Source organism: Orbicella faveolata, unplaced genomic scaffold, assembly GCF_042242905.1.
Source record: "Orbicella faveolata isolate gen_17 unplaced genomic scaffold, um_ofav_v1 contig_25, whole genome shotgun sequence".
NCBI classification, from domain to species: domain Eukaryota; kingdom Metazoa; phylum Cnidaria; class Anthozoa; order Scleractinia; family Merulinidae; genus Orbicella; species Orbicella faveolata.
The window spans coordinates 3,867,486-3,893,579 of NW_028301553.1; the positions used below are offsets into that span (position 1 = coordinate 3,867,486).

The window sequence follows — 26,094 nt, forward strand, 5'->3', positions numbered from 1 at the left end:
AAATAGGTAGAGAGAGGACTGGAATCCAACAAGATGGCGGACAGCCAGGATGAAAAGTGGATGGAATCCGCGTTAAATTTGGTGAGAAAATCGACATCTGTAGCTTAAGTATCCTTAATGAGAGTAGCCAATTGCAGTTGTAATCAAAACAGGCATTTCTGAAAATAGTTCAAGAGACGTCCCTAAGGCCCGGTCCTCATAAGCACAAGCATAAGCATAAAAGAAGTTTATGCGCTAGAAGGGAAGGGCGGACATATAAAGCATAAGGGTATCGAAAGCTTGCGTATTTCTTATGCTTATGTCGCTGTTATGTCCAGTGGGGACACGGTTGGTATAAGCATAAGCATCCATAAGCGACAGACTTTCAGCCAATGAGCGAGCACTTTATGCCGACCATGCCCTCACTGAACATAACAGCAACAGAAACAGAAGGCCTAAAATTAAGCTTGTGCCACAGCCGTCCCAACTAGGCCGTAATGCTTGCACTTATGCTTATGCTTGCATTGCAAGTGAGGACCAGGCTTACCTTTTTTTGGCTAGAAAATTAACTAAGCTTGAAGACACAGTGTGTACTCTAGATGCAGAGAATGATGCTGGATTTTGTTTGTAGGTAAGCTTATGTCTTCTCGATGCATAGAAATTGCTGGCTGTCAAAAAATAAGTCCCATAAACATTCAAAATCGCATCCAAAAGTGCCTAAATCTGGGCAAAATCAGTGGGAAACTACATGCGTATCCCAGAGATTTGTAATTCAGAAAGACCAGGAGATTCATTCTGTGGTCGGGAAGCTCCTGGACAAACCACCAGGGCTGGGTGATTAGCCAAGAGATCAACAACCCCTACCCCCAACCAACCCCTGCAAAAAACTGGACCCTCTTCCATTCCCCTGCAGAAAAAGGCCTGCAGTTTGAAATCATCTAAAATAGCCATGAAAGTGCCTACATTAAGACAAGTTAATAAAGTGTATATTTTTAAAACAATTACTGTTCTTCTTCTTGAATATAAGATTATGGAAAGCCAACAAAGTGCGTAGCTTATTTAACAAGCTTGAGTGGAATAATTGTTTTATTAAAAATGCCCCCAAAATATAGAAAACTAAAATGTAATAGAAATAAAAATATGCCCCAAAAAATTATGTATACACTTACCACATTTGTAGAGCGTGGTTTAATTGTTAAATATACCATGATGGCTAAGGCAATGAAAGCTCTTGAATTGCATTATATTGTTCAATGATCCAGTTTTCAATAAATGATAATAATATCTATCTAAAGAGTAGGTTGTAATTTTGCTACATTTAATTTAGGTCCTTGTGAGGGCAATCCATCAATGACAAAAACCTACCTATACAATTAAATATATCCTTTTTGAAGTCTTTTCTCATGTTCGCAATTCTATTCCTTAAAAGGCAAAAGATGCTCTGAAAAAGGGCGAGGTACCCGTCGGATGCATAATGGTGTACAAAAACCAAATTATTGGAACAGGACGAAATGAGGTAAATGAAACAAAAAATGCAACAAGACATGCAGAACTAGTGGCCTTTGATCAAGTGAAGTTGTGGTGTGAAAGGCAATGTCTCTGTTTTGAGGAAGTTTTGAGAGGGTGTTGTCTTTATGTGACGGTTGAGCCTTGCATCATGTGTTCAGCGGCTTTGAGATATTTGGGTGTTCCCAAAGTAGTGTTTGGCTGTGCAAACGAACGATTTGGAGGATGTGGTTCCATTTTGAACATTCACACAGACGAATACTCCATAAGTACTCTACGAGTTCCACAGGAAACGTCCTTAAATTGTGCTGGAAAGCCATCAGAGTGTACTGTAAATGAACAGTTCGTCAAGTCTTCTATGGACTCACCTCTGACTTCTCCTGAAACACATTTCACTCACAAATTGCCATGTTCTACCTCGTGGAGCACATTTATTGACACTTCATCAGGTGTTGCACAGGGAAGCTCAGCTAATGCCATAATACCAGTTGATTGCATTTCAAAGAATAGTTCCACGAACACTTCTTTAGGATCTCCTCAGATAATTCTGCCCCATGAGGCGGAAAACTCGGCAACGTTTCTCACAAAGCAGCCCGGTACAGGCCCTTCAAGATTCTCAGGATGCAGTAGAACCCAGTCAAAGTCAGAGAACGTCAAGAAAAACCCATGGAGCGCTTTAGGAAAACCATTTGAGTGCATCCCCGGCATTTTAGCCAGCACTGCTGTGGAATTGTTAAAAGAGTTTTACAAAGGAGAAAATCCCAATGCGCCGGTTCCAAAACTGAAAAGAAAACCACAGAAGTGAAGCGATTTCGTGTTATTTTTATTTGATTAAACCTGCCAAGATATACCAGTTTTAATAAAAGTGAAAAGAAACGAACATAAAGTTGTGTTTTATTTTGGTGGAGAAAAGACCACTCGCCTTTTACACTGTCCACTGTCTTTTCACACTGTCCACTTCCAAAGTGAAGTTGAAGTTGAAGTTGAAGTCCACTTGACTTAAAACATGACTTCGGTTCAGTTTATCGAAACGTCAGTTACCAACAACAATTCTTCTCATTAGGGAAGCCATTCTCACAATCAGCCAATCACAAGCCGTGTCTACTGTCCTGATATCCTGCTATATCAAGTCACTGAGCTGATATGGCTACGATATCATGCTTAGCCGAATTTGGGTGCGGTAAATACGTAATCGTACCTTTTTAGTACTCTTGGACGACATATCTACCCTGGGTGCCAGAGGGTGTTTTTTTTTTTTTTTGCTTTCGTGGTGAACGTGGTTTCGCCGTTCACAATCGCAACTTCGCCGTGAAAACAAACAAAAACCCTTTGGCACCCAAGGTACGGCATACCAGGCTCGTCTGGTCTCGCCATGTATTTTGGCTTGACTACATCTCGCCAGAATACGAACGAGGGCTCGATCAACGTCGCCTGATATGCCGCCGAAGTGTACCAAAAAGGTACGATTGGGTATATCAGGTATATTGTATATATATTGCTATAGCTTTGCCTGGATTTAACGATCTTGGACGTTCGGTGACCCCTATTTCTCTTTTGATGGATCATTTTCTCTGGCGAGTTTCTACGTTTAACGAAAAAATGAAAATATATCGATTAGAAGTTTGAATTTTTTGCAAGATGCACCATCGAATTCCGTAATTTTTAGCTCTTCGTTTTTGTGCGGCGGTTTCAAATGCCTCAGTAAAAACGTTGGCAACATTTGAGATTATTTACCGAACATACCCACTTCTACATTTTTAACTATAACCTTCGATATTTTTAACTATAAACCTCTGTAGACCCTGCTGAATTACGTGCGCCAATTTTTCAAAATCAGGGTAGTTTTCCACACGTTTTATCTCTGAAACAAAGTCGGTGACCCTCAATTTTTTTGCATTTCTAACACAAGTAACTCATTTTCTGACTGCAGTAGAAATTTAGAAAAAATCTATCGACTGGAAAATCTTCACGCGAACGTCCTTAAAAAAAAACATTTTAGCGTTGAAGTTGGGTCGGTCAGTCGGATCGGAGTAGAAGGCGCCTTCTCCAGGCAAAATGCCAAAACCCCGAGGAGCCTGGAACTAGGAGGCCCTCTTGGAGCCTGGGCATAGCCTGAATTTCAGCCTTGTCCTTGGGTAGATCAGAGCAACTCGAGAAGATGGTTAAATTCAGGTTATCGATTTCGTGGTAGAAATCAAATGGAACCTTGCAGTATTCATTTTCCTTGACCGTGAAACTGGCAAAGATAATGGTCTCACAATGTATATTTTACAGGTCAGTTAAAAATGAAAAACCATTTGACTTCATCATTTATACCTTTCGTGAAATAATTTTTTACTGAAAACGCCCAAATCGGATGGGTTGGGTGATGTTCGACGGAGGAAAAACCGGGATTGCCCTAAAGGATATCTTAGACTTGATTTAAGTTTCGTTATCTAGAAGGACAACTTCACCCAATCGAGATGTCTTCAGGGTTGACTTGGGTCGGGATTTCGTGGCTCATATTTGATCCTGTTGTCGAGAAATGTTAAACGAAAGAACTTTAAGACTGCTTAAACAGCTTGCTTTATTCACTGCTTTCACGTAAAACTAACCCTGCAAAATCGTTGATCGGTTGCTTTTCCTTAACTAAATCACACGAAAATTAAAAAGTCAGGCAAGTTTTATTTTGGATAAAATTTAAGCTTTAAAAAAGCGTTTTAATTTTTTTCGGTCCCAATATTTACATTGTAACTCCAGGCGTCCAAAAATAAACAGAGCTCTTCGTTGTGAGGGGGGTGAATGTTTGTACTATGGATGTGAACTCCAAATAGTCAGTGACGAAGCTAATAAATGGTTTATTGCCTCGTGTAATCGTCTGATCACTGTTTGAGTTAGCGGGAATTGAAATGCCAATCAACTCAGACATTGGGACAATGAATCTCTTGGCAGATTAAAGGGTGAGTGAGCACGTGTTACAGACTATGATTTTAACGTTTTCGTCGTTTGAATCAAAGCGGTTCAAAAATTTCAAAATATCAATTTACCTTTAAACTGGCTTCCAGATAGACCCGCTTTCAAACGAGAAAAAGAGTTAATTTGGCCACCTGAGTTATTGGCAGCGACGAGAAAAGAAGAAAACAACAATTGAAAACTGTCTTTTCTCCAGCTCGCACAGGTAACAGCAGCTGCCCCCTTTTTGTCGAATAAAGCAGTTTACCATGATGATGCGCACGCCCGAGATTTGAAATGACACTGACAAATTGAATAGTCTCGCACTTTCAAAAGAGAGCGAATTTGAAGTCGCAGCCACTCTTTGTATTTTTCAGTCACCTGCTAAGAAGTCTCGCCAGTGAGCAAACACGAAGGTGCTCCTTTCAGAAATGGAATACAAGTGTAGCGTCTTGCAAGCGAGAATAGCAAGTCAAGTAAGCGTATGGAAAAAAAGGATTTATTTTTCCTCAAAAGAAACAAAAGACTTCAGTCTGCTCCGACATTTTGAAACTATGGTAAATACAACGGAAAATACACGAATTCGTGGTCAGTTTTTTTTTTTCTGAAGTCTTTTTCTGAAGTCTCTCTCTGAAGTCTTCCACTAACTTTGGAATAATTTCACTCATTGAGTCGAAAAAAACATAACGCGATGAAAAAAATGGCCGCGAATGCGAGGGAAAGACCGACTTTAATCCATTCGTCAATCCGTTACCATCAAACAGCAGAAAAAAAATTTTTGCTAATGGACGTGGTGGATATAACATTGCTGGGAATTATACAGTTCCGTGTATCATTTTCAGTATCGGTCCGTAGACCGAGCCTGGCGCGGAAAACCGCATGTTTTCAACAGGTTTGCAAGCGCGAGCGCACGCACAATTCCGTGCACCGTTGTTGACACAAGAGCTCCCGAGTTTTTGGACTGATTTTTCCGAGATAAAGAAATGTCTTAGCACAATTGACCTCGATCGATGATGCGCTGTCTCTGAACGGCGGTAATTTAAAGTCAGTAGTATGTAAAACTTTCGTTTTTGTCACCAAATTAAAGTCGTTTTCTTCAAAGCCGATCAATGGTTTAACACTTAGTAAACAATGAGTGGCTGGTTCATTTCATTTGCATGTCACCAAGACGTTTGAACGGTCCCAAAAATCATCGAAATATAAAGGCGATGTTATTAAACGATCCATCATCAAACTGTTTTCAATTTATCAAAATCGGGCTGGATTAGACAGATTGGCCTGAGTTTAGAGAAATTACTGTCACTAACATTTCCGTCGACCTCGAGGACGGGGCATGGCTTGAACTTTACAAACATCTTGTTCAACAGGTGAAATATCTCAACAACACGCGTGTTCTGCCCTTTGAAATATTAATGTTGTTATCAACACAATGGGACGGAAGGTTTGGGGGTTGGGTTGTTAAGAACTTTGTATAAAGAAGTCTTTTATAAACAAATAGGCTTTCGGATTCCCACATTGAGTGCGTCGGTTTGTGCACTGCAAAAACCACGACTTTATATCAAAAAATATGTGAAAAAATTCAAAATCTGTGTGTCTGCAGCCTAACGTAATATGAACAGAATTTCGAACATGTAGGCTCCTGCTTTTTACACAAGCCTTCTATCCCCCCGCCTCCACTAAATTTTATTTTATTTTTATTTTATTTTTTTTTATTATTATTGTTGTTATCATTACTATTTTCCTTAGTGAGACTTTCGACATATTACGTATAAATTCAGTTGACTTTGAGGGAACGGAAAACAGAGCATTGTCCATGACAAACTGGTTGTAACAAAATTTGGAAAGATATTAAGATGCGATTGGATTCCTCGTCAGTTTTAATAAACATGGCTTCCAGAAAGCCTTTTCAGGGTATGATTGACAGTGACAAGTATCCAACATCAGGTATTGAATACTCGCAGTTAAATAGTGGCGTTTCACTTAAACATTTATTTTCCTTTTTGTGGTTGAACATTTGGCTGTCGCTGAACGACTGACGGAGTTTAAAACACCCCAAAGAAGTATTCAGGTAGGTGACAATTTTTACATGTTCAGTTCTCAGTGAAGCCGTTCTAAATGGAACCAGGAAAAAAAAACTGACAATCTAGCTTGTATTGTACCGCGCGCAGACATTTTCTTCTTCTGAGAGACAATAAGATTTGTATGGTACCGTATAGCCAGCCGTCGTAGACAACTGAGATATATTGGGAAGAAAATACAGCGTGCTGCAAAACAACTCCCGTAGTGCTTAAAAACTGAAAGTTCCACCATCTTGTTCGGAAAGGCTTTAAACACGGTTTGACATTGCGAAACCAAGAATATTACAAGACGCACATGTTATGTTTACAAAATGCTACGCTCAAAACTTTCTCAGTTTGCCCTTTGCTTGTCTGATTGTGATTATTAACGGCATCAAGCTTGTACTTTTCATGACGCTCGTGTTGCAGTTGTCGGTGTCTTCGCTCAAGTTGTCCCGCAATGAAAGCTGTTTGACAAGTTGAATTGCTAAAAGCAGTCATGTACCAGCGTAGCGACGCCTTGAGAACGGATAGCTTGGTACACTTGACGAGTTTTGGAAAAACATTAAGCGTACCCCCAGCCGCGAAGATTTTGTCGGCCGAGAAAGTTTACAGGGTGAAATGAAACAACGAAATGTCCTTTCCCTTTGAAACTCCAGGGCAAAAATTGTAGATGATGAGATTTACATGATTCTACCTTCTTCAGCCATTGTCAATAATCACCAAGCCATCTTTTGTTTACGCTGTAACCATTTTTCCGGCCGATCATTTCAGGAAAAGGTTTTTTAATCCGATCTTACTGCAGCAATGAATTCCTTGAGAGGTGCCAAAAATTAGCACTGTTAATGAGCTCAGCAACGGGTTTCGAATGGAAATGATCTTAGGATGATGAAATCACCACTAAACCTGCGACGCGACCAGGTTTTCCGCGCTCTCGAGTTCTTTTCAAAGAGGTGTTCGACTAGAACGTAAAAACGAACAAACCCGACAGAGGAAAAAAAGATTTCGGAAACCGGCCTGCACTAATAGATTTCTGAAATCCTTTGATAAATTTCGTTGAAAGTGTTCGTTAATCATGCTAGAAGGTTCTGCTCGGACGCTATTTGGACTGACGGTTCGTTGCTTGAAAAAAAATTGGTGTTAAACTTGTTCGCTTTCATGATTGAAAAACGTTACTCTGGTTTAAAAAATGTAAAAATGTTAGTAAAAATTTTGTTCTAAAAGTCCCAACGTTTCGGCTAAAACTTCAGCCTTCATCAGGGGAAAGTGACAAGGAATTTGCAAAAAGGCACGTTCTTATACTACGCAAATCAGCAAATCGGAACTAATTACGTCCTGTCCCTTAGGGCTAAATTTAAAAATTCGTGCGGCAAATGCATGCCATCACCGCGGTTCAGCGGATTCCTACAAGTGTTAATTTCCCATGCTTCTAAAATACGTCTGTTGCGCCAATTTGTGCTTGTATGTAAAATCTTTGAAGATTCCCAGGAGATGGTGTGGCCGGAGTGTAAACAATGTTCCGCTAAAGCTGACTTGTGCGAGTGTTTGTTTACAACCGCTTTTTGATGTTCCCTGAGCCGGGTGGAAAATTTTCGTTTCGTTTCCCCGATGTAGCTTTTGTCACAACCTTGACAGGGAATTGAATAAATTGCGCCACGAGTCTGATCTTTCGGGATTGGGTCTTTTGGTTTGGGAAATAAATTGCCGATGGTATGGTGTGGTTTTGAAGCAACTTTGATATTGTAATTGCCTAGGATTCGCTTAATCGGTTCCGTAGTGCCCTTGACATACGGTAAAATGCAGAAACCTTTTTTGTCATCCGGTGCAGTTGCAAGCGTTTGTTGAGAAGGCCGTTTCGGTTTACTTGCATGAATATCAAAGCCATTCGCCTTGAGTGCCGTGATCACATGTTTCATTTCCTTTGATTGTTGGTCAACAGAAGACGGGATAGCTTTTGCACGATCAGTCAGAGACTTAACCACAGCGCTTTTGTGAGCAGCCGGATGGTGAGAGTCAAACGAGAGATATCTTTCTGTGTGTGTCGGTTTGCGATAGACTTTAGTGGAGAGTTGGCCATCATCTTTTCGACAGACAGTGACGTCAAGAAAGGATATTTTCCGTTCTGTTTCTCTTTCAACCGTAAATTGGATCGACGGCTCGATATTGTTTAAATGACTCTGTAAGGCTAGCGCTAGGTTGGATTTAACAGCGGCACACACATCATCTACTGGAACTGGTTTAAGTACAATGTACTTTCATTGATTGAATTTGACTGAGAATAGAACGTTCAGTTGTTTTCCTGTATTTTTGCCGATTCTTCTGTAAACGGGACACACAATGAACTTTAGATTGGGATTGTTCTTTCGCATTTACTGCAACAAGCAGGTTTTCAGCAAAAGCACAACGAGCAACATATACGGGCACTCAACATTAACGGCGGTGGTTTTCTCTCAAATGCCGGCTTTAAGACGCTGTTGTAACTACTGATCTGAAGTACTTTAAATCTCTGTAAGATAATTTTAAGCTGCGCTACAAAGATGTTATCCGTTCGGTCATCCTGGGGGAACTTGAGTCTTTCGAATTTTTTGTCCCTTTTCGCGAAAATTATCTTTGCAGCTGTTGGTTAGCTTATTTCCGAAATTCATAGCTGACCTTCAGTTTCTTCGGTACCAATAACGACGTTGTTATCAATCCGAAAACAACAAGCGTTACTGATAATTTCTCATATCGAGAACGTTCGAGGTGACAATTCTGTCGAGAAAATCAGAGAGAATTAAAGGCCCCCCGAACAGATAATTTACCGAAACGATCAGTTCTGTGCCCCTGGACGTAGGCAGAAGATGTGACGTGGTAAAATAGCGCCTTTTGTTCGGAAACTTCCAAACAAAGGGTACTTCTTCACAGCACCTTACAGTGTCCACAGTTTATACGCTGGTTTATATTAGGCTATAATCATGCCGTTATCGCAGTAGCCATGTATTTTGTTCCTAGCTGCACACAATAACTGGTCAAATGCCTGGGGAGGGAAGGATGCTGATGTCTCTTTGTAATCGACAAATTAAGAAAACACTTTGTTCCAATTTATCGTAAATCGGGATGCCGCAAGCTTCCAAAACACACTGTTGTATTTTGTCTTTAAAATGAGAATAAACAGCTATGCAGTTGGCTTCCTGTTCTAGAATGAGATAACAGATGAATTGCGTGAACTTCGGATCCTGGGAAAAACATTTACTGATGAAATCTGTGAAAAGTAACTGGGTCGTTAGAAAGACCAGCGTCTTCGCAATCTTAATTTTCGATAGAGTTGTACATATCTCAACCTGTTACGGGACCCTGCCTTTTTCGAATCCTTGGGAGAAAATTTATAGATAAATGTAAGGTGTATTAAAAACAAGAGGGAGCGCCTCCTAACTGATAGAATCACATTATTCCTTGAATGATTTGCCAGTAAGTAAAATGTTTTGGAAACTGAGGTACTTTACAAATACACAATTTACAATGATGGTGTTTTTCAGAAATTATCTAACATCCAATTCCTCGAAATAAACTGTAATTTTCTAGGTGTTGGTTGTTTGGTCAATTGGTTGGTCGGGGCTCTTAATTAGAACATGGTTAGAACGTTTAATAAATTAAAAAAGTTGAGTGACACAAGGGAATACCAGTGACAATGACACAAGGCATTTAAGAGCCGTTTTACAGATTACAACACAAAACACGACAAAATATTTGTTATCCGAATTTTCGGCAGCTCCTTCGACTGAGAGAGCACCGCACGCGCAAGTTTGCGGCCTTTCGTTATTACAAATTGTTTTAAGGTGGCTTACAACAGTTTCCAAGGAGCGGACAGAGCCCAGTCATTAAATCTTTTGTCAAATGTTCCAAGATATTTTTCTCTTTCTCTAATTGCTGTTTTCTTAAGTCTTTATCCAACATGTTCGACAAGCAAACAAAAAAACTTAATAAATTAATAGATAAAATGAAGGGCCGAGTGCTGAAGGGAAGAATGGACATTAGTAGTTTTAATGTAAAGAGTAAAGTAAAAAGTAAAAAGTGAAAAATCTTTGACTTATTAACTTAAAATTGTGGCTCTCCACCTTAAGCATTACGATTTAAAATTCACGATCTGCAGGTATTTATACAAAAGACGACGCTGTTTATAACACAATCGATAACATAACAAAGGCCTTTAGCAACATGAACCAGCTGCAATAACGTGAGAAAAAAACGGAGAGCTTTAGGAACGAGAGCTAAATCGTGCGTGAAAAGAGAAAAAAAAAAAACACTCTGAGTTTTGGGTGCTAAACTGTCTGTCTATTCAGCGACTTTCGCTCGCGCGGTTACGTTTTGATGGCGTTGGAAGTTCACCTCAAATTAAGACACGCTGAAATGTTGATGAGACTAGCTCTGGAAAATTAAAAAGCTATGCAGTATTTGGAACAAATTTAAATTTATGACATCATTCATAATACATAGTTATTTCAAAACACGAGGGAGAGAAACAAAAGAAATGCTAAGTAGTGGATGAACTGATGGTTCTTTTTAAATCTTCAACCAACTCGCTATTATCTATAAGGACTTTAGGTTTTTAGCTGCGAGGAATGTGTTTCTAATGCGTAAATTAAAGCAGACGATATAAAAAAAGACAATTCTGCATCACAGAAACAAGTCAATGATACTGAAATAAAACTGCCATTGTTTAATAAAGGCACGCAATGTTATAACCAACGTGAATGGTTTTTGAGAAAATCCTATAATTTGCAAAGAATTAACCTTATGAAACTTTTAATCTAGCCGACTTTCTGGAATTCCTCAGCTTCTTTCACTTTTCCTCATATGTTGTTTTTGTTATTGCAAAGTCAGAGAATTAAAAGAAAACGCGCAAGAGAATTTGATTACAGGCACGTGGTCATTTGTTTCGGGTTGTCCTCGCGTTGTCTGATTCTTGTCGTCAGAAGCTCTGCCTGGACTAAACAAACCACTTTTTCTGTTGTTGGTTGGTTGTACATGTTTTACATAGGTGTTGGCTGTTTGGTCAATTGGTTGGTCGGGGTTCTTAATTATAACATGGTTAGAACGTTTAATAAATTAAAAAAGTTGAGTGACACAAGGGAATACCAGTAACAATGACACAGAGCATTTAAGAGCCGTTTTACAGATTACAACACAAAACACGACAAAATATTTGTTATCCGAGTTTTCGGGAGCTCCGACTCGACTGAGAGAGGACGTACGCACAAATAGGCCCTTTGGGCGATCCGGTCACATGGTACGGAATTAATTATGCTGGGACGCAAGTTACACAGTGGGACTTCTAAAAAAAAGGAACTCGTGCCAGTCTAGTCCGACTTTCCTTTGCTTTGGAAGTCTCATTGTGTAACTTACGTCCCAACATAATTAATTCCGTACCATGTGACCAGATCGTGCAAAGGGCCTATTGGCGGCCGTTCGTTATAACAAATTATTTTAAAGTGGCTTAAAACAGTTTCCAGGGAGCGAACAGAGCCCAGTCATTAAATCTTTTGTCAAATGTTCCATGATGTTTTTCTCTTTCTCAAATTAGTGTTTTCGTGAGTCTTTGTCCACCATGCTCGACAAGCAAACAAAAAAACTTAATAAATTAATAGATAAAATGAACGGCCGAGTGCTGAAGGGAAGAATGGACATTAGTAGTTTTAATGTAAAGAGTAAAGTAAAAAGTAAAAAGTGAAAAATCTTTGACTTATTAACTTAAAATTGTGGCTCTCCACCTTAAACATTACGATTTAAAATTCACGATCTGCAGGTATTTATACAAAAGACGGCGCCTTTTATAGCACTATCCAAGACATAAAAAAAGGCCTTTAGCAACATGAACCAGCTGCAATAACGTGAGAAAAAGACGGAGAGCTTTAGGAACGAGAACTAAATCGTGACGTGAAAAGCGAAACAAAAACCCTGAGTTTTGGGTACTTAACTGTCTGTGTATTCAGCGACTTTCGCTCGCGCGGTTACGTTTTGATGGCGTTGGAAGTTCACCTCAAATTATGACACGCCGAAATGTTGATGAGACTAGCTCTGGAAAATTAAAAAGCTATGCAGTATTTGGAACAAATTTAAATTTATGACATCATTCATAATACATAGTTATTTCAAAACACGAGGGAGAGAAACAAAAGAAATGCTAAGTAGTGGATGAACTGATACTTCTTTTTAAATCTTCAACCAACTCGCTATTATCTATAAGGACTTTAGGTTTTTAACTGCGAGAAATGTTTCTAAGTCGTAAATTAAAGGAGACGATGTAAAAAGACAGTCCTGCATAACAGAAACAAGTCAATGATAGCGAACTGAAACTGCCATTGTTAAATGAAGGCTCGCAATATCATTACAAACGTGAATGGGTTTTGGGAAAATCGAGTGTAATTTGCAAGGTGCTATTGCCAAAAGCGCCAACTAAGTGAAACTATTAATCTAGCCGACTTCAGTTCCTGTCAGTTTTCCTTATATATTGTTGTTGTTTTTTTTATGACAAAGTCAGAGAATTGGAATAAAACGTGTGAGAAGTTTACACGCACGTGGTCATTTGTTTTGGTCTGTTTTCGCGCTTTCAAGCTTGGTTACGTGTTTGATTCTTATCGTCAGAAATTCTGCCTAGACTAAACAAACCACTTTTTCTTTTGTTGCTGGTTGGTAGAACGTGTCTCACTAACCTGGTGTGAGCACGTACGGGGGAACTGCAGGAACTGGTATTATAAACACGCTCAGCAAGGGCCTCACAAAATTATTACAAAGTCCGAGAATTGGAATATAAAAACGCGCGAGAGAATTTGACTACACGCACGTGGTCATTATTTTGATCTGTTTTCGCGCTTTCGAACTTGGTCGGTCTGATTGTTATCGTCAGAAGCTCTGCCTAGACTAAACAAACTGCTTTTTCTGTCATTGCTGGTTGGTCGTACATGTTTCACTCGCTAGCGTGAGCACCGTATGGGGGAACTGGTATCAACAAGGGTCCTACGAAGTGTCGATATTCTTCCGTTGTATATTCTTCCAGTGTGTCTCCAAGTAAGCTCGATTCCTTAGGCCGCGTCCACACTCCGGAGGAGAAATTTGAAAACGGTGTTTTCACACTGAAAACGTATCAAATGTTTTCCGTTTATATTACGCCGGAGAAATTTGAAAACGCAGTAATCACCGGTCATTTTGGATTTGTGTTTGAGGAAAATTGAATGATTATGGTAACGTCATCGTTTTCGAAAAGCTCCGTTTTCAAAATGTTTTCCGTCCACACGAAAACGAAAAGCCGGCGTTTTTAAATTCCTCCCGTTTCAAGTGCGTATTCCAAAAGCTCCGTTTTAGTGCCGGATTAGTGTAGATGGTAGGCCTAGCGGTAGAAACAAAGCTGCGTTTTCAAATTCCTCCGGCGCAGTGGGGACGCCGCCCGCTGACATGAACGTTTGATTGTAAAAGACTGAATATAGCAAACTGCGAGTGAGACATGTACAGAAGAGGTATTAGTTTCAGGTTTTCAATCTTACACGTCTATAGCATGTCTTGAAATAATCTTTAAAGCACTGTCTGAGTTATGAACCACCTATATAAGAGACATTTTCCAGTCCAACAATATAACCTTATATTGGACCGACATGACTGTAGCTGATTAAAAAACGGAAGCGTAGTTGAGTGCTAGTTGGGGAGCAACGCATGAAGCAAAAATTTGCGTGGGAGGCAAACACAACTGTCTTTCACAATATAACTTATTTGCCTTTAATCAGCGCCAACACGCTTCCCTTTTTGGTTTGTTTTGTCGTTTGTTTTTTCATTAGGAAAGTGTGTGCATGAAGGAGGCAGAATTATCTTTTTTATAAAGTTATACTATTGCCAATCAGAAGATACTTGCGGCTTGCTATAGCTGTGATTCCCTTTGTTTTGACTTCTTTTATTAATTGCTTCGCTATGGCGTGAAAAGTGTGCACGAGCTACAGTACTAAGAGCAACGCTAGTCGTGTTTAGAATGGTCTGCTTGCATGTTAAGTATCATGGTTTCACCTTGACTCGAACCGCGGAAACCAGGCGAAACTCACGCTAAAACACACACACTGACCTTCACCTGCACTTTCAGACAATGGCATGATTCAAACATTTCCACTGGTCACGCAAACCTTACAACACTAAAAAATGACTTTGCAAGTTTGTTTCTGTGAAAATAACCAACCGTGAGGCAACCAAACAAGAAATTCAACTAAAAGCTCGAAAACCAGCAAACCCGCCGAATATTTCTGTTTGAAGCGCTCTCTAGGCATCGCTTGATTCGCTTAATGTTCCTGTAAGTGATTAACACACTCACCTGTCAGACAAGCACAGCAAACGCGACAATAGAAACTGTACTTAGGGGTGGACTGTTTGAATTTTGATGGGGACTGGGTGGTTTTCAAAACGAATTTCCTTCAAGTATTCTTGTACCAAATCATGCAAACGACCACTGCCGAAAAAAGAAATTCGCACACTCTCAGTAAGTCGAAAAAAAAAAACATTTCATACGGAGAAAAAAATCGTGCATGCACGCGCACCGAGAAAAAAAATTGTTAAGGCATGAAAGGGTTAAAAAAATTCGTGCCTGTACAAATCACCCACCCACACAACCCCAAAAGACAAATGATCCGCCCGTCATAAATATGCTTTGTCACTATCATTACCTCAAGGCCTAAAAACCACAAGCAGGCCTGAATCGCAATTGTACTAGGTGAGTTTCCAATTTCTTTCTCATTTTATTTTCTACTTTTTGTAGTTGTGTGTATGTTGTGCATCGCGATTTCGTGAGACGAGTCAAAAAGCAGTAACTCCTCACCAAAATGTTTATAATAAGAGATTTAGAGAGTTAGTGCTGCAATGCAAACATCGTGAAATATTTGCACCCTTTGAGCTTTGTTAGTTTCAAGTCCCTGGAACTAGGAAATATCGTCCAAGCTCTTGGGAATCAAGCCTATGCAAGTCAAAATCAAAATGTGCACAGCTTTGTCTCAGCTTGTTTCGAGTGCCCAGTGAGTGAAAAAGAGCCTATATTTTGGCGACTCTGTGTGAACCAAGCGTGCGATTATTTTTAGCATGTCGATTTAACTTAAGGTCATTATCTTTGCAATTTGGTTTCAAGTCCATAGAACTCGAAAATATCGTGCACGGTCTTGGGAATGAAGCCCATGTAAGTCAAAATGAAAATGTGCGCAGCTCTGACTCAGGTTGTTTCGAGTGCCTCAGTAAGTCCAAAAGGGCCTAGATATTGCGCTCTTTGAGAGTGGTGTAGGATAAATTAGTCAAGAAAGTCAGTGTTTGTTTTTTCAGGGAATCCTCTGTTCACATGCGGTGCATAAACAGAAGTTCAGTTTTTCCGGCTTCATTCGTATTAGTGTAAATTGGCTCCAGAATGCTATTTTACAGATCAGAGACTATTTTACACATAATTACAGTTCGTGAAAATGGTAATTTGAGAACTTGATTTTTTCTGCTATCCAGATTAAGGTTGGTAAGTAGGCATTTTAACTCAGTTAGGTCAGTTGTTTGAACTTAATTTTTTTTAGAGTCTTGAATAAATTTTTATTTAAAATATAAACTGCGTAAAAACCTTCCTTTAACGATTCTCTTATGTATAATTTTGTAATCCAGCTGAAGCCGGCCTAAAGGCTGAGTTTTAATCACTCAATTTGAGCTCAGGTTTCGTAAATTGATAGATAACGAATGCATGACAGTTTAACACCCACATGTATTGTAACAAGAAACGATAGAAAAGCAAAAACCTGGTCAGCAAAAAATACCCAATGAACATTTGTTCTTAAGAGCCATTTGTGATTAAAAAGTTTTACTCTCTGGTGGGAAAAATGGAATACTGATTATTTTATTTGCATGGCTCGGTGATTCTGAATTGGTATAAATTATCGTTGTTCCCTGAATTCAGTAACAACTTGTGAATAAAACAGCCTCGAGAATGGTAAGATGTTTTTAACAGTTATTCCGTTCAGAGGGGACTCTTTTTCTTCCGTGTGAGGTAGTTTGGTATAAACTTGTGTTGTTTCAATTACGTAGCAGCTTGTGTATCAAATTATTGTTGCGCGTTGTCAATATTCAGTTTTAGCTCTCGACTGCTCGTGCTTGCTGTCAACTTGGAAATAAATCTGCTTACACCCCATTGGATGCTACTTGACGAGTCGACCATCCTCTAGAAAGGTTGAGAACAAAGTTCGGATTGGCGAAACACCAGAACAGAAACCTGGGGGCGGGGGGGGACTACTCCTAGAAAAATTGGGTAGGGTGTGCGGCCCGTTTCCCAAAACTCTTACCCTATTTAAGACCAAAATCTGCGATTTTCCCTTCCCTATTTATGACCTGACCAAAACTTCGATACTCTATTTAAGACTCGACCTGTTTCAGACGTACCTTATAATTAGTTCCCTAGTTCAGACCAATGTTAAGGCAATTTATTGGGTAGGATAGCTTCTTCTAAACAAAAGCAAACCCAATTCAAGATTAGAGTGCAAAAACCATACCCTATTTGGGAACAAAATCGATTCCCTATTCTAGACCAAAATGGCCTAAAAAAAACTATACCATTTGGGGCCGTACATACCCATATAGCCCATATAAGGGAGTCCCCCCGGAACAGAAATGCCGCTGGCGTCTGATACGTTAAGCCAATATAATGCTACGATGTTAAAAAAAAACTGAAAAAAAACACTCGTTATTTTAGCAGCCTGTTTATCGGAGGCGTCGAAACAAAAGGATATATTACCCTAAACACAGCTGTTAATGGCAGTTATCCTCAGCTATGATCCGCTCACCCGGTTGCCTGGGAGAGCTTTTATTCACTTTATAATCTGACTGAAAAATTCAGGTTCTCATAAGAGTGTCAATTTTAATTTTCATGAAAGAGTTGCCATGTGAAGTAAAATTAAAAGGTAAATTAGTTTGTTATTATTTCTGTTTCATATTTATCAGGAACAGCTATAAATTGCAGAAGTCGATTTTTAATCAACTTGAAAAGCTCTGCCTATTTTATAATGCGTTAAATTTCCCTGGCACATAAGCTTATATTTTCCATCGAGCGTAATTTTTCTTTATAATTACTTGGTTAAGTAAACACAAATGAGCGCGCTTTTTGATCATATACGAAAAACAATTGCTTTACAGCGTACATTTCAAAATAACATTTATTTTCTTGTTTGAATTCTTAATGTTTAGCAAAATAAAACTGCTCTTCGTACAAAAAAATATAGACATATACTAACTGTTACCAAAACACTGCCAGAGATATTTTTCTGAAAGGAAAACACATCGGATCGGATGTCTGTGTTTGCCAGTCAGTTAACTGCTTTTCTCTTGACCACCTGCTATATAACATTATTTCATTTTGCTACCTGTTCTACAATTATTTGTTTTGCGCGACAAGTCTCAACTAATGGCGACTAATTGCTTCATAACAGCCTCTGGCGCTGACACTTTAAAAAGCGGCAAGATGCTCCGAAATTCTTTGATATCTAGCGTTTCGTTTTTTTTTTTTTTTTTCTGAACGCCAACCGCCAATGTTCTTGGGTTTCGTGGCGAAAACGGCGTCATCACTCTTCAAACCGAGGCCAGACGCCAGGGATAAAGTTATAAACTTAAACAGTGTAACTTTTGTTTATGTTTAAGCCATTATTCACCCAAAACGTTTACTCATTTATAAAACATTACACTCGTAAACTCATAGAAACCATTTAACAATTTCTGACATTTTCTAACCAGAGCAACAAGTTATTATTTACACTTCTCTCATAAATACGTAAACCGTTGATCCTTTGTTAGTGCCACTCTGTCGTCTGATTGGCTTAGTTCTGATTGATTGACAGTTTTGTTTTTAATGCTTAGACATGTTTTCACATAAAACGAGACAATGATATCAAAACATATATTTTATCTATATTGGAGCCTCTGACAACACACTAGGTAAGAATCAAAGCTTAACCCAGTAAGTTTCGAAACTATGAATAATTATTCTTATTCTAAGCATGTATTTCTCCCCTATTTTACGAATTTATATTTGCCATCTTCAGCTGGCCTGGTATTAAGCCCTCTTCTCTATCAAACCAGACGCCAGCTGAATTTCATGTACGCGAATCTTTTGATATCCGCCCGGCGATTTATACAACGAAATTTCTACCGGAATAGTTTAATCCTAGATCTTAACAGCCACCAATTTCAGAAAAGGACATTCCAAAGGAACATCCCAATTTTCTCACATCTCTTTAAAACTAAATTTTGATTGCGATAAGATTGACTGACTAACAGAAATTGGCCGCCGACGGCGCAATGTCTAAAGGACCGGCGCTGTGTGTCAATTTTCATAATTTCAGTTCGAGAATTTCATTAACAAATTATTTCAATGAAATGCTTGGTTCAATGTTTGAACTCGGTAAATACTGATGAGTGACTGAAATTTTAACCCGAGTTAGTAAATTATATGAAATCTATAAGCAACAGGATGCAGTGGGGAAAATTCTCCCTACCATTACTGGCTGTCCACAGGTATAAAGACAAACAAACTTCGATACGAGTCATAACATTAGTAACAACAATCGATATAAAAAGAAGCCCTACATATTTACTTAATTTTTCGATCCCTCTATACATTATTGTTAATACTTTTGATTTTTCTTATTAATTAGCGCAGTTTACGGCGGAGAATGAAGTAAAATGAGACAAGTCACGGTGTTGTGGATCTGCATTTTCTGTAAGTATTACCGAGCTCGTGAACGGCAAGTCAAATCGTCTCCTCTTTGTGTGATTATCGAATTTTCGTTAAAAAACGTGAAGTTGTGAAAGCTACATTAATGAGAACTTTACGACTTACTAGTAGGGGGTGAAAACACGTCAAAAGAAGGAAAATAAACTTCGGGTTGGCTTCTATGGTTCAGAAACCGGTCTGTGCTATTAATAGCCTTTTTCACAGTTGACTTTTCTCATTTACATTACAACATAATCTGTCATGCATATGAGACAATTTGGGATGATTTTGTAGTTTCTGCTCTAAATTGCCTCGCATCCACGTTGGATTACACTGTAATGCAAATGAGAAAAGCTTAATTGTGAAAATGGCCATTAAGCTCTCTTATCATCACTTCTTTAACTCGGATCTTTTCGACCCGCTATACACCGCCTTTGAACGCAAACAGATTTGCGTGGAACAACAAATAAAAATCCGCGCGGGGGCCTTAAGGATATAACAGAGATGGTTCTTTCTAGCAATTTTTCTTCAGTGCGTTTTGCTTTAAACATTTTAAACAAAGATTTAGAACTTCTCTCAATTTTCAAAGAACTACGTCACAGTTTGTACATCTTGAAAAATTTAGCCTAGACTTTTCAAGTTCCTTGTTCCTTTATGGTTTGTTATTATCTCTTTGGCGTACTTCCATCTTAGTAAACTACTATTTTCAGGTTCCCTTCAATTTAAAGTGCCAAAATAACTCAAAATGCCGTGTGGCTGAACTCCTTTAAAAAAAAAAAACAAAGAATAACCTTATATAGCGTGACCTGGAGAATTAATTTTTTTTTTTCAGCGTTTGCCACCAAGGGGTTGTCACTAGTGTGTGAATCATACGATCAGAAATGTCGGACATCCAACTCTGCAGCGTCTGGAAACTCCTCGTGTTCAATATTACAGCAGTGCGATCACATACTTGGTTCAACGCCAGCTTGTTATGCCTTGTTCGGTCAGAACAAAGATGGCGGACTGAATACTATTATGAAAGGATGCATAACTCAGCCTGCCCAAGATTGCGCGCCCTCGTCAGTATGCAACGGGCAACGAAAGAGTCTCCATAACTCGCCAGCTCTCTACCACTGCTGTTGTACAGAAGACAAATGTAACCGAGATGTAATTATTCTTATCAGCGAGGAGACGGAAAAGAATTGTGTGGTGAAAGGTGAGAATCTTTTTCTAGAGTAACCGACTAACACAGGGTTTTAATTTGTCTTGATTTCGTAATATAACCCAAAGCGACTTCTTCGGCAGGTTTTAACAGTCTCCGTCCACCCAAATCGGGAACCAAATGTCTGAAATGTCAGTCATCTCCCGCTCTCGGCCAAATCCCCTAGTGAGAGAACGATTGCGGGAGGAAGAATAGAAAATTTTCCGCCGTGTTTTAAGACTATGTCGAGAATAAACTCTGATTGAGCCGGTTTCCACCAGTGCATGATTTGAAGTTCAAAATGAAATTATTTTTACGGCAGTTTCTCAATTACAGCTTATATTAGGAATCGAGATCAACACCATATCTTAACGAACGACGTCCTTAAGCCGAGTTGCTGCGTAGATAGCACGGATTAACGCTAAAATGCAAGATGACTGTTTGAAAATACAAATTTATGAAACTTTGTCGCATATTAGAACGTGACGTAACCGTTATTAGTCTACTAATGTGTTGAGACCAAGATGACAAATCAGATTTTGATCGCTCTTATGAAACAACTTACTGTAACAGAAATTAATTATTTGTGTATCACAGAACAAGGCAGAGTGGAGTAGCTCTAATCTCTCTTATCAAGTTGATGTTCTTTCCACATTTTAGATATTAAAGAGTCGATAAGACAATTAACATTGTTAATCTGGGGTCATCTTGTGGCAATGACAATTGTCCTGAGCGTAATTGCGATTATTCTGATGCTGTGGAAATTGATTTCTTACAAACGACGAAAGAAGATATCAAGACATGTAAAACATTTATCTCAAGTGGTCTGCGATAAAGGCGTGTCAGGTTAGTTATTTGAATTCTAAAAAACAGTCAGTACACGAATTTATTCCAACTGGCCATTAAGTTTGATGTGTTTTATTTTCGTGGCGGATCGATGGCCCCATGGTTAGTGCGCACGTCTCCGGATCGAGCGGTCTGGGGTCGAGCCCTGGCCGAGGATATATTGCGTTGTGTTTCTGGGCAAGACACTTTAGTCTTACAGTGCCTCTCTCCACCCAGGTGTATAAATGAGTACCGGCGAACTTAATGCTGGGGGTAACCCTGGAATGGACTAGCATCCCATCCAGGGGGGAGAAGAAATACTCCTAGTCTCTAAACGCTACAGAGACCGAGATAAGCTCCGGTCTGATGGACCACTTGGCTTGTATGCAGACTTTACCTTTTTGCCTTTATTTATATCATCAATAAACTCTACGGTAATATCAACGAAAACCAGGAGCCATAATCGGGGACGGAGACCGTAAGCGCGCGCCATTTCTAGTATTGGGGTTGTCCCTATGATATGGGACAATAATTCTATTTTTACAACAAATTGCGCCATCGCCTGCGGCACACGCGCGTACATGCTGCGAGGATTTTTGCGGATGTCGCGCGGGGGAAATGACGTCCGAAATTCCCGAAATTTTTCATGTTTTTCGCCCACAACTCAACGCGTTTACGTCTGTTGGAATTTTGCTTGAGTATTTTCGTCGTAAGCTGCTCCAGTTTGAGTAAAGTAACACAGTGTCGAATTTAGGTATGTTCCGCTGTAAGCTTATATATATCGCTGACCAAGTTGTGTTCCGACGGATGCCGCTTCTTTTGCATGAGCTGTACATTATTCCACTTTAAATTTGACATATGTTGAAGATTAACAGCTTTTCCATTACACAGCAAAAAACTAGCTGGATATATTTAGATATAGCAGAGCTTCAGGACTTCATAGTTTCCTAGCTCCACATGCAACACACTTGCGAGGAATTTGTCAGTCTATCGCGACCGAAAAGTAAAAAAAAATAATTGCTAGTTTGAGTTTCGTTTGAATTGTAAGCAACGCTTGATGTTTCATCAAGGCCCAATAACTTTACGTCCGTAGACACTGCTCAGTTTTGTTCGTGTAAAAATCCAGTAAATTCTCTGTTGTCGATGAATGAGAGAGCCCGCCGATGCGTGTTTTTGTACAGTCAGTAAACATGACAAATTGTACTTCCGCCGCACTTTCGTGTGAAAGCGTACATCGAACTCAAACAATAACTCTATAGTTTTTAAATATGTTTAAGATTGATAAATGTTTGAGAGCATATTAAAAGCTAAGCTGAAAATATGTGAATAAAGCAGAAATAATCAGCAAATTTACTATGACGCTCTCTTTAATCGATTTGGAATAACGATTTCGATTTTGTTGATCGAGTTATCAAAACTCCTTGTCTATTTTCATTTTCGCAGTGTAAAACTTCACTATGCTTATGTTGAAGAAACACTCATGATGTTAGTAGCCTTTTTCGCGTTCGTGAAATTTGTTACAGCATCTCAGCACAAAAGGTAACGAAAGAAATCTTTGTCAAGATTTGTTGACAATTGAAAACACCGACTCGGATTTGAAAGTGCGCGAGCTGCATTATGCAAATGAGCGAATTGTACGCGTCAGACTTTCCTTTCAAAAACTTTTGCAAACTCACCAAACAAGCAGAAACAATAAGAAACCGTCAAAACAGGTTTTGGTTATGATGAACCATTGTCTGAGAAACTCACAGATTAACTCGATACCAGAGTAGAGAGTTTTTCTTGCTATGTTGTTAAGTCAGAACAAACGCAAAAACATTCGCGTAAGCTTACAACTAGCGTGAGCAGATCTTATTATTCATTCCCAGCGCGAGATTGAAGTCTTGTTTTCGACCCTGAAAAACCCACCTTTTCCGTTAGCTCAGAGCATAAAACTACATATAAGCGCCCTGGTTCGTATTCCCTGCCTTATGCCCTGCCATCACTGTGAAAAATACGCAAGAGAATCTCTCGACTCTCACCATTTGATCACGCAACGTGACTACATCCACGCGAGAGCCCCCGACATGTGCGTGAATCCGCGCGGATATATGACGTCAGGATGGCGCAATTTGTTCTAAAAATAGAAAAATTGTCCCATATCATAGGTGCGCGCGAATCCCGAGACTTACGGTCTCCGTCCCCGATTATGGCTCCTGCGAAAACTGAAAATGAAATCGGATGCATATGTATTTGATTTTGAACAGTATTTCCCTTTTGAACTTTAAAAAACTTTTGGAATCATTTTTTTTCTAGGTACTCATCAATATCAGAACACCTCTCGCTGGAAGAAGCAAGACTTCCAACTTATCACGTGTCTTGTACGAAGCACGTTTGGTGAAATATGGCAGGCCAGGCTACATGGCTCTAATCGGATAGTCCGCATTCGATTGTCAGTAGGCTCGGATGATGTGTATGTGTATGACAAACAGCTGATGGCAAAAAATACAAACGTAAACACCGCAAGAGTTGTATAAATCTATAAAGAGAGGATTTTTCTAGAAAAAAAATTAGATGTAGAGTTACTGAATGACCTGCTCCTCTATGTACGTAGTACGTTTAATGAAGGAAGACTTCAATATTAAATTAGCAGTTTTCAGTGATTTATAATTTATACAGACGTAAGAAACTTGTCAATTCGAAACTTTAACTTCCAGTTACTTTGTATATATTATAATCAATCGTTAAACATCGTTCATTGCCGAATTTCTCCAGTTGTGAAATTTTTATTATAAGAATTTGTGTGAGAAAAGTGCCCAATGGTCTAATGCACCATCAATTCCAATACTTCGTGAACTTTAAGTTTCGGTTTGATCAACACATAAATGATATATCTATGTTTGTATATAATGCTTAAATTCAGAGTAAGTTTATTTGTAATATATATAGTTTCAATTAACATTGCTGCTTCTGCTGGGTTGTAACCTGGTCAAGGAGTTCGTTAAATAGGGAGCACTCCGAAAAACGGCGAGAGGGAAAATACGGGAGGCGAGATCGACAGAGAGAAAACCGTGATCATTTTTTACATTTTCCACCGATAGACAACCTGCAGAGGCCTCGTAACATAACCGTCGATTGTCTCAGAAGAGCAAAATGGGGATGCTAGGTCTAGACGACTTCAACGGCTTACAAGATTCATTTGTCGCTTTTTCACCTCACTGAGCTCCTCCCCTATTTTTCCCTGGCCGTTTTTCGCGCCACTCGCCAACCAACGGAATGCGCACCTGGACTAAGTTAGTTGCGTGGTAATACAAGACGGATTTGTAGTATCCTGGATTTCTTACACACATAACGTCACCAACATCTCAAATATGTTTGATACATCTTGCCTGGAGCCAAATTTGCTGCGCTTTTAATCACATGCCAAACTTAGCTAACGATTGCGTTTTGGCTGCCGTCAATCACACACGAAAACCAATGAACCTGGAAAAAAACAATAAACAAAATGACTCGAAATTTACCAAATCACAACTCATGCAGACGTGTCCATTTGAACCAGTCAACTGCTGTTTCCTGAGACGTCAACTAAGATGATTAACACCATACAGCGAAACACGTTCATCGAGCAGAGTTCGTGCACTATTAAAAAAAACACTTTAATTTAGTATTCGCTAAATGTGCCTTACATTTGCTTTTATAACTCGCTTATAGATTACTAAATAATAAAATCGACGCCTACTTTTCTACACTGAAAATCGTATTCATTTTACATCAACAGGTGTCTTGTACACCCTGAGAGCAATAATAGCCTGCATGGCTGGGCTTTTTACCTTGTTAAGGAACTAGTAGAGGCAAGATCTACTCATGCCGGATCAGTTGGAGGATAAATCGATGCAAAAGCACAAAGAAATTCGTACAATCTTGCACTATACATGATAACCCTTCCAGAAAATAAGGCCCCCAAAGCCTTCCGATGACAATCCACACACCTGGAACTATGCCTCACATGCATATATGTTTAGAGAGCACAAGAAGTTTATGAAACTTTCAAACTTCTGTCCGCTCCTAAGCTTTGATACGCACAATCTCTTCCAAATATGAACTCGAACATTTTTAAACACAAAATTTATTTCCGGTAACAAGCTTGTACACCCTCCCCCCGGATAATAAAAAGTGCCCCTTTTTCAATCCCCCTCTCAACGGATAAGCTTTGGGTGGACTATGTGAGTCCAACCATCATGAGAATATTGCTTCTCCCTAGCGTCAGATTGAAACACATCTATCATCATTTTTCGGTGATATGGCGGTTGACCACGAACAAGTACAAGGATAAATTTTAACTGTGATAAAGGAAGATCTTAATTCGTGCCAATTACCCTAGCTTGAAGTTTGAACCTAAAGAGCGTAGTCACAATATCGTGATTTGTTTTCTTCCGTGATTTGTGTTCATCTGTTCTACCATACCTGGTAGAAATGTTTTCTTTCTTATTGCAGCTGGTTTTCGGTCCTGCAGGCTCTGTTGAATGTCAACTTCGAGTTACCCGAGGGTTTGTATGCTTTAGTGGATTGCGCTTGATGTTGCACCATTCATACATGAATTTGGTTTCCTTTTACTTCAGTGCGACGGCTGCCATTTTGCAATTTACCAACAAGTCTCTAGTCCAACAGACATGTTTTGAGCAATAGAATTATTCCACTTTATATTTGAACAATCCATCGCTCTCTCTCGTAAATCTATACAATTTATTTTTCCTAGAGGGCACAGTAACGAATCCTGCATTCTAATTGTTCTGAGCGCGGTCCGGATTTTCCCATCTCTGCGCTTGGTCGCGGTAACCCGCGCGCGATGTATCTGTGGAAAAGGTCAACAGTTATAAAAGTGATTTGAGAGAGAGGAAAAATAA

The 26,094-nt window shown here is 39.3% G+C and overlaps 2 protein-coding genes across 4 annotated transcripts; both read left to right on the forward strand.

The window, feature by feature from the left end:
- Positions 1–10: 10 nt before the first annotated feature.
- LOC110065462 (uncharacterized) lies at positions 11–2,371 on the forward strand. Its single transcript, XM_020772606.2, has 2 exons — positions 11–81; positions 1,409–2,371. The coding sequence occupies exons 1-2, from the start codon at positions 34–36 to the stop codon at positions 2,288–2,290; spliced, it is 930 nt and encodes a 309-aa protein (XP_020628265.2). The 5' UTR covers positions 11–33; the 3' UTR covers positions 2,291–2,371.
- A 3,476-nt stretch (positions 2,372–5,847) lies between these two features.
- On the forward strand, positions 5,848–23,736 carry LOC110065489 (receptor protein serine/threonine kinase put-like). 3 transcript variants are annotated; one of them, XM_020772640.2, is made up of 5 exons: positions 5,848–6,484; positions 19,145–19,209; positions 20,036–20,401; positions 21,047–21,232; positions 23,507–23,736. In XM_020772640.2, exons 2-5 carry the CDS (start codon positions 19,173–19,175, stop codon positions 23,725–23,727), a joined length of 810 nt encoding a protein of 269 aa, XP_020628299.1. In that variant the 5' UTR covers positions 5,848–6,484; positions 19,145–19,172; the 3' UTR covers positions 23,728–23,736. The 3 variants fall into 3 exon arrangements, with proteins under 3 accessions (XP_020628299.1, XP_020628301.1, XP_020628300.1); XM_020772642.2 differs by lacking the exon at positions 5,848–6,484 and adding an exon at positions 15,128–15,195; XM_020772641.2 differs by lacking the exon at positions 5,848–6,484 and adding an exon at positions 17,957–18,425.
- Positions 23,737–26,094: the final 2,358 nt, after the last annotated feature.